General features: G+C 44.4%; 1 protein-coding gene across 3 annotated transcripts in view; it reads left to right on the top strand.

Annotated features, from left to right (window-relative positions):
• Nucleotides 1–3,558: 3,558 nt before the first annotated feature.
• LIN7A (lin-7 homolog A, crumbs cell polarity complex component) overlaps nucleotides 3,559–9,375 on the top strand; it is a 77,001-nt gene continuing 71,184 nt past the window's right edge. The window contains exon 1 of one of the 3 annotated variants that reach the window (XM_044979794.1): nucleotides 3,559–3,987. In XM_044979794.1, the coding sequence (XP_044835729.1) occupies nucleotides 3,945–3,987 (43 nt within the window). In that variant the 5' untranslated portion in view covers nucleotides 3,559–3,944. Of the gene's footprint in view, nucleotides 3,988–8,679; nucleotides 8,727–9,375 lie in introns of those variants that run through there. The other 2 variants (XM_044979807.1, XM_044979800.1) reach the window with 2 other exon arrangements.

The following is a 9,375-nucleotide window of genomic DNA, read 5'->3' as shown; positions in this document are numbered from 1 at the left end:
AAGTAACATTTGTTAAGATGAAGCTGGTTTGGAGCTTTTAGAAGAACAGTTTTTTGAAAAAGCAGCAAAGAGTCCTGTGGCACCTTACAGACTAACAGACATATTGGAGCATGAGCTTTCGTGGGTGAATACCTGCTTCGTCGGATGCATAGTTTTTTGAAACTATGTCTTATGTTTTGCAATATTAGAACATAAAAGTGGCGCCAGGTTGTAACTATTGTAGCACCAGGCGCAGCTGTTGAGCACTACCTCCCCAGTTCCCAATCCATCTGAAATATTGCTTACCAGTGGATGGCTGTCCTGGAGCAGAATGTGCAGCACATGCTGGTAACGTGTATAATTATTACCAAAAGCACCAAGTTGCAACTTGTTATTTTAGAATCCTAAAAAAATCCCGCTGGAAGAAGGATGCAATTCTCTGCCTAATAAGCAAAGTGTGCCGTAAACCATCAGATATCCAAATTCCATGTCCTTTATAGAAACACCATGGAACTGGGCTGACTGATTAAATAAAAAGAAAGAGGGCCCATTCCCCTACTCACACTGTATACCAGAATTCATTCCAAAGCAAATTTTAATGACCAGGTTATAAAAAAGAAAGAAATTAACAGGCCCTGCATTATAATAGTGCTAGCATCTTTGCTTATATTTTCATTGAAATACTATGGTAGGTTGTGACTGAAACCAATATCGGCAAGAAAATGTAAATGAAGGCTGATAATGCGCTTTTAATCCCAAAGGATCCATTTTATAAACTCTACACATGATCTTGCAAACTGCTGTGTGCAGGGAACTTCCACTGAAGCGAATAGGAGTTCCATGCAGAGCCTAGGGCTTGGAGGCTAGCATGATAAGGCTCCAATGAAGAGAAGCCACCGCTACAGCTGACCATGCTGTAGCTTTTCCTGAGAATAAACAGTGGATTTCAGTCTCCAGAGCTGTCAAGTTGTTACCGTTTGAGAGCACTGGAAGCACATATAACATTTTCTTTGTTTTATAAAAAGAAGAGGAGATTAAAGCCTGTGTTATATTGTGAAACAATCAATTTATCCATAGTTGAAATTCCTGGGACGGAACACATGGTAATATTACAGAACGTGGCATGAAATGAAGAGTACAATAGCCAACTGAAACTACATGGGGAATTTAGGCAGGCAGAAGGTAACAGCCCAAAGCAAAGTTTGGTCAGAAATAGGACACTGAATCTAAAGGTGAGGATGTCATCTAGTGCCTCAGCAACCACACTCCCTATGGGAAAGCCAAGATCTGTGAAGTCTCCCTTCAAGTACTGATCAGGCTTAACCCTGCATGGCATGGGACATCTGACCTGTTCATCCAGCAACAGACATAAAAGGGCACTCAAAGGCGCAAAGTTGACCTACTGATTTTTCCCATAGAAAGCACCTCTCCCCTAATATAGTTGCTCTTAAACCTGAGGACTACTTTTTTTTTTTAAGAGCTGGATCTTGATAACTTATCCATGTGGCATGTCTATTACATATTTATTAACAGGCCCCATAATGTTATATTTGTATTTTGTTTAAAAAATGTCTGTTTTTAATTTGTCAGTTTAAAAAAGAGTCTGAAGAATTCTGAAAACCTACAAGAAAAACAACTTGATTGCTTAATTAGCTTGGCAGTGTGCTTTTAATATTATTTAAGCAGAATTCCCATAATAGGTTTTTTAAAAGTGTCATAACAGTTTGAGAGTTGTCATATTAGGCTGTTATAGCTCTAAATGTGTACATTCTTTTCATTTTAAGACTATGAATCCCATATACAATAATGTGACTGCTTAAAAGGAGCTGTTACACTTTATGTCAATCCAGCTGCTGTGCAAATACATACAATCTACATAATAAAAATCCTTATGTTAATTTAGTTAAGATAATTGACTGCCTGCCAGTAACTGATTTTTAAATTTCAGCATTTTAGCCAATTAAAACATTTTCTTGTCAACACAGCCAAACTGATTTGACTACTGTGTTTACTACTCAGAAGAGGTCTTTTAGTTTTTAACTCATCTTTCTGAGGAGAAAATGTGTCTTAAATTTATTCTCTTACACTCACCTAATTATAAAACACACCAAATTTGTGGTCAAAATAGTCAAGTAATAGTTCCTTTAGTGCTCCAATTGTGGATTCAATTCTTCATGCTTGAGCTCACAAAACTTCACTTTGCAACTGTAACTTTGTTGTAATGCAATTTATTTTGTGTAGCATTTCCTATATATTTTAAAGGGAAAATGTAGGAACAGATATTCCACCATGTTTAAGTATGTACCGGACAACAGCAAAATGCACATATTGCACAGCAGAGCAATCAGTGAGGATGCAGGCCTTGCCTCATTTCATGCAAACCTTTCTCTACCACCTCATCTTTCATAGGACAGGCTGCAGCAGTACTTTGGCTCTCTGTCATCATCCATATACACCTCCACTCCTCAGAAGGAAGGTGGCTGGACTCCCTTTGGTTTACCTAGTTTATGCATGCACAGAGCTGTTAGGAAGCCATTAAGAGATCACAACAGAAATATCCATGAGCCTGCACTGTCCTCTTTACAAATCTTTCCAACTTTCACAAATCACAATCAAACATCCTCAGATGACCAAAAGGCACATCTATGACTTGGGGACACGCTCTCTGCCAAATGCCCAACATCTACCTCAAGCCACTGAGGCATGAAAGCTGGTTTTTAAAAAAATGAGTTGCCAAACTTTTTTTATATTGGAAAATGTTTTCATTTTCAAGAATGGCTGGACCATTTTTATTCAAAGATTACAAAAGTGTGTACTCCAGGACTAACATCTAACCTGGCAAACTTCAGTCCAGTGGGTAAAAATTGGAAAAGGATAACCTGCTGAAAGTGAACACTGAGAATGAAAATGCCTGGGCAGCCAAACTAAGGATAGGCTTGTGTACAGAGCACTGGACAAGGACTCAGTAGACCTTGCCTCATTGCCTGGCTTTGTGAACAGCCTCCATGTGACCTTCAGCATGTTTTTTAATCTCGCTGTGCCTTAGTTCCCCATTTTACAGATAAGGAGGGTGCTGGAGCCACACAAGTACCTGTTTAAAAACAATACACCCCTTCCCTGCCTCTGTAGCAACCTACCTCCTCCTTCTCTGGGGGACAGAGGGTAGGATGATCAACTTTTTTAAACAAACCAGACACACGAAGTTCACACCCAGTCACACTCTCCCCATCAGCACCCGACCCCTTGGCCTCCCCCCATAGACGCAGGGCAACCAGCTGCAGAGTCCTTGCCCAACAGCCACCCCCCGCCCTCTCTCAGAGCCCACACTTCGCTGCTGACGTCAGAGGTGGCAGTGGGGAAAAGCTACATTTCGGGCAGCAGCTGGATGCTGCCTCCTCCCCCACTCCCTGGCCCTGGCTGCAGCTGGCGTCTCTTCCCTCCCCGTGGCTTGAACCTGGCTCCCACTCCCCGCCATTGCCGCATCTCCAGCTAGTCGGTGTCTCCCCCAGGGGCTCCGCCCGGCTCCCCCCGCCCAGGCTGTGCAATACTAAGTTTCCTGACGCCGAGGCTGCGGAAGGTGCCGGCGGGCTCGCCCCTGGCACCGGCCCTTGCGGGGGAGCCCCCGGCCGGCCAGCGAACACGGCCCAAGCCGGGCGGCTGCCGCGCACATCTGGACTCCACAGGCAGGGCGCCCGGGGAGCCAGCGGCGGCTCACGCACATCCCTGGCGCCCGGCCAGCGCGGAGTCCGCCCCGCCCGCCCGGCCGCCTGCCTACATGCGGCTTGCGCGCCTCCTCGCCACGGAGCGACCTCCGGCAGCCCCGGCCAACTCCTAGCCCCCGTCCCTTCCCCGCCTTAGCCTCCTCCCCGTCCCCTGCCCCGCCTCGGCTCCCGGCACGCCGCCCCTGGAGCCGAGCCGAGCCGAGCCGAGCGGAGCGGAGCGTCACTCCGGCGGCAGCCGCAGACATGGCGACGCTGACAGCGGTCCAGCCGCTCACATTGGACAGAGGTAAGCGCAGCTGCTGCCGCCCCTAGCCCGCTCCGGGGCAGCGGCTCAGGCGGGGGTTTCAGGCGCCCGGCGTGCGGGGAGTCACCACAGCCGGCTGCAGAGAAGGGGCTGGGGTGTGCTGGAGACCCATCCCCGGCACAGCCTGCCGCTTCTGGCTGCCGCGGTCCCACCCTGGTCCCGGGGAGACGCCCCCAAAGCCGCGGGAGGCCGCTGGCCAGACCTGTGCCGCAGGCTCGGTGCCTGTTGCCGGAGAACAGGGCAGGCTGCGGGATGGGAGGGGACGCTGCCTCCCATGGCAGTTCGGACGGCAGGTGGCTGTCAGGTGAAAGGGAAGGGAGGAAAGCAAAGAGACCAAACTTTCTTCGAGGGGGAGAGGCGTTTTGGAGACGGGGGTAGGGCTGGCATCCCGAGGAGACAGCCGGGGCAGGGATCACCGCGGTACCGGGGGGAAGGGGATAGGGTTGTTACAAACCTAGGGGAGTGCGGGCGAGTGTGTTGCAACACCAGAATCTATGGAGCTCTAGGATCTTGCTTTGCATCTTTTCTTCAATAGCTTTGCTCTGCTAACTTGGTCTCTGGTACAGCAGCTCGCTATACTAGCATCTCTAGTGCATTGCTTTTGAAGTAGGTCCCTATACTGGCATCTCAAGTATAGTGACAGAGTTGCTGTTTGGCATATAGATACATTTCTAGTTACTAGCTTTGTGGTGGCTTCACTTTCCCCGTAGCTAACACCTCTAAGAAAAGGGCTCCTACCTAAGCCAAAGAATCATCTCAGCCGTGTGAAAAATCTGAACTTGGGGGGGGGGGAAGAAAGGAGATTGGGAGGGAGCTGCAATTTGCCATGTTTGCTATTATTAATACTGCTTTCATATCGAGCAGCTTGTTCCTAGTCCTGAAGACAGCTAGTTGCTCCTGGCATTGATGGCAACACTGATAAATTTTTTCCACCCTCGAGACTATGACAGCAGCACCTTTTTATCCTTCTCTTTGTACAGTCCATTACAAAAGAGATAAAGAGGGGGTGCAGAAAGCTTGAGGCTATGCTAAATTTAAACTTCTGCCACAAGGCTGTAAAATTAGATCTCCCACCCAACCTGATTAGGCGACAATAAGAAACTCTTTCTAAATTGATACCATTGAAAGTACATTTGTAATCCTAATAAGGTACCCTAGGAATACTTGGTTATTACAGAGGGGAAAAATAACTTGATTTATTATTTGTTTGGCTTTTTCTTCTCTATGAATTCTTGTTTAAGAGATCAAACAAGCTCCCTGGATAGGACTCTTAAGTGTTAAGACAATTTTTTTTAATCTGCATCCTGTGTATTTTAGCCTCTGAGCAATTTGTAAATCCTTTACTTTGTAGAGAATGATTTATGCCAGTGCCTTAGTTTTAAAAATACTCTTTCTAGATTAAGATGGACTCGAAACATGAGGCACATAGCTTCCTGCTGTAAATTCAATGGAAAAGAAACCTGATGAACTCAGTTTGGGATTTTAATTTAGAGGACACTAGGGTTACTTTGCTGGAACCTAATTGAGAGCATAGCAGCTCTTGTGGTGCCCATCACAACTTTACTGTGCATTAGGTGGATTGTTTTAATAAGATATTCAGACAAAAGAAAGAACAAAATGAAGTTATTACTAAAATAAAGTACTGGCATGCAGAAAGTTAAGGAGAATACATGTTTCTCCAAAGTGCTTAGCAATCTACTGTGTAATGTATAGTTTCATCCCAATATTGTTTGCATTAAGCAGGACAAATCTATTTCTTAGTAAAAGGGTTGAACAGATGGCAATCCATTAAAATGCATGGCTTTTCAAAGAGAATTATTAGTATTTCAATATTATGATCCAATTGTATTCCTGTTCATTATTAAAATTATGGGTTTTTTTAAACTCTCTCTCTCTCCCCATTAGTCATAATTAAGATCCCACTAGATATGGGCTAGGGTGTGCCTGGCACTTTTATAGAGGTGCAAGTTGAGGGCCAAAATGCCCTCCTCTCACCTGGTTACTGAAGTGGATGAAAATAGGAGAAGGACTCACTGTTAATGTAGTGGGGATGCAGAGTTGCATCAGCACAAGGTGATTGCATGCAACAAGGAAAAGAAATATATCCAAAGTGTTCCTGTCCCAAAGAAGGCCACTTCTTCAGTGGGGACACAGTCACCTTTCAGGGGCTGCTGCTGCTGCTCCAGTTGTCAAGAAGGCTGAGAGCCCCAGAAACATCTCACCTAGGCCCAGTGCCTCCAGATGTTTTCACTTGAGTCCTCCCCTTACCAGCCAGGGAAGAGGGGAATCTCTGGGGCAGCAGAATTTCTCAAATCAAGGAAGAGAAACTCTCCCTTTGCTTTTATCAAAATAGAAGGAGCTGGGCTCCTCCTGAGTCTGCCTCAGCCCAGCTAAGGTCACGACACAGTCCACTCTGGAAAATACCATAGACCTGTACCGGCTCCGTGCTCTCCCGTAGAGAAGTCAGTGCAGCAAGGAGAGTAAAGTGCATTCCTTGAAAGCGTGTAGTAGTTCAAGTGATCGTGGTGGGGCCCATGGGGGCAGTGTGCCTTTGCACTGCCCCTTCCTCTGGGCAGTGTCTGAATGGTGAAATCTAGCCCTATGTAGATAATATACAGATGTAAAATCTTCATTACTGTCCTGGAATGTGTCATCTCTCTCTCTCTCTCTCTCTCACACACACACACACTTTATATGCACAGTTTTGTTTTTCAAATCCCGTCACAGATAAATGAGAAATACATAAGTTAAACTAAAACAACATTTAAAGGTGACTGTAATTTTTATGTGAATGATTGGAAGCCGATTTAATTCTGGAAGATTACTTCTATCTAAAGGACAAAAATTAACTTCCTTAATTCCTGTCAGCATGTCTCTCTGTACCTGCACAACTGTCTGTGTCTGCAGGAGTCTAATATGTAGAGCAACTTTCCAATATAATGGAAATTTTAATCACAGTTTCATCTCACAGACATGTCCCTTTAGTCTGAGCACTGTATGGGACTGGGAGGGAGACAGCATATGTCCTGGGGTGGGAATGTGATGTGACACAGCTACTAAGGCAGGTGCAGCAGTGGAATTTCTATAGAGCAGTGGTTCTCAACCAGGGGTATGCATACTCCCGTGGGTACTCAGAGGTCTTCCAGGGGTACATCAACTCATCTAGATATTTGTCTAGTTTTACAACAGGCTACATAAAAAGCACTAATGAAGTCAGTACAAACTAAAATTTCATACAGTGACTTGTTTATACTGCTCTATATACTATACACTGAAATGTAAGTACAAAATTTATATTTCAGGTCATTTATTTTATAATTATATAAAAATGAGAACATAAGCAATTTTTCAGTAATAGTGTGCTGAAATTGTATTTGTGTGTCTGATTTTGTAAGCAAGTAGTTTTTAAATGAGGTGAAAATTGGGGGTACATAAGACAAATCAGACTCCTGAAAGGGGTACAGTAGTCTGGAAAGGTTGAGAACCACTGCTATTGGGAAGGCTGAGGTTGGGGGCAGGGTTACAAGTGTTCAAGAGATTTGGGAGGGGAAAAAGCCTGTGATGTATAGTGGAATGCGGTGGACATAATATACCTGGAATTTGCAATGCTTTTGACACAGTCCCACATGACATTCTCATAAGTAAACTGGAGAAATGCAGACTCAGTAGAACTACCCTTAAGTGGATATATAATTGGTTAAACAGCCACAAACAAAGAGTAATATTAATGGAATGATGTCAGATTAGAAGGAGGTCTCAAGTGGGATCCATAGGGATCTGTTCAGGGTCTGGTGTTATTTAACATCTTTATTAATAACCTGGATGTAGGAATAGAGCGCATACTGATTAAATTTGCAAATGACACGAAGCTATAGGAGGTTGAAAACTCTTTGGAGGATAGAACTAAATGCAAAAGTATCTTGATAAATTGGAGAACTGGGCTATAGACAACAAAATGAAATTAAACAAAGACAAATGTAAGGTGCTAGATTTAGGGAAGAAAATCCAAACACACAAATACAGAATGGGGGAAAACTAGCTTGGCAGCATCATTGCACAGAAGGATCTGAGAGTTGTGGTGGATCACAACCTCAACATGAGTCAACAATGCGATGCTCTTGCAAAAAAAGCAAATGCAGTTTTGGATTGCATTAACAGAGGCCTATCATGCAAGTCACAAGAGGTGATAGTACCACTCTACTTGGCACTGGTTAGGCCTCAGCTGGAGTACTGTGTCCAATTTTGGTCAGCACTGTATAGAAAGAATGTAAAGAAACTGGAAAGGATCCAGAGGTGAGCAACAAACATGATCAAAGGGATGGAATGAAAGCCATATGAATAAAGGCTGAAGAAACTGGGTATGTTTAGTTTGGAAAAGAGGAAGTTAAGAGGGGACATGATAGCCATCTTCAGATGCCTGAAAGCCTGCCATAAAAAAGATAGAGAAAAATTGTTCTCTTTTGCTAGAGAGTGTTGTGTATTTGGTTGTCATGGTTTTTGTTCCTATGGCAACTGAGTTAGATTATTAGGGGATAGCCCAGCCGGTTTCGGCCGGTTGGGTGAGCTCTGTGTCTGTAAATAAAATGGTAGTTTTGTTAGCTGTCTGCTGTCTGGCCTCAAGTGATTTCTTCCTAAACCGGCTGCCCCCCAAGGATATAACAAGTGGCGATGAGGGTGAGATTCCGGTGCTGCTCCAGTAACAGAAGGAAGTAGAAGTCAAGGTAAAGAACAAACAAACAAAAAAGCTGCTTGTTTGCACTGACTGTGAAAGTGAAACTAAAATCATGGCTACTCTGACCAGGCCACTGGAACCTTTTGATGAGAATATAGAGCAGTGGCATGTGTATACTGAGCGTTTTGAGCTTTTTTTTATTGCAAATGACATTACAGAAGCAAAGAAGGTGCCAATATTCTTAAGTGTTGTAGGGGCTAAAACCTACTCCCTGCTACGCAGCTTACTACACCCTGTTAAGCCAGCAACTAAATCTTACAGTGACATTGTGGAAATCCTGGGGTCCCATTTTTCCCCAAAACCACTGGTAATTGCTGAAAGATATAGGTTCCACAAAAGAGACCAAAATGAAAATGAAACAGTTGTACAATTTGTAGCCATTTTAAAAAAGCTAGCAGAACACTGTGAATTTAAAAAAATGTTAAATGATGCCCTGCGTGACAGGTTAGTGTGTGGCCTCTACAGTGAAGCTATACGGAAGCGCCTACTGACAGAGGCTCAGCTTACCTTACAGAAGGCTGTTGATATTGCTCTCTCCATGGAACTGGCTACAAGGGAGGCGCAATACATCGGTGCATCCCCCAGGGTGCAAAAAGTGTCACAAGAACCGACCCACAAAACTGTGCAGAGTCAAGAAT

The sequence above is a fragment of the Mauremys mutica genome, chromosome 1, assembly GCF_020497125.1.
Source record: "Mauremys mutica isolate MM-2020 ecotype Southern chromosome 1, ASM2049712v1, whole genome shotgun sequence".
Classification (NCBI taxonomy): Eukaryota; Metazoa; Chordata; order Testudines; family Geoemydidae; genus Mauremys; species Mauremys mutica.
The sequence above is the reverse complement of the archived record's forward strand: the minus strand, read 5'-3'. Positions and strand labels throughout refer to the sequence as shown.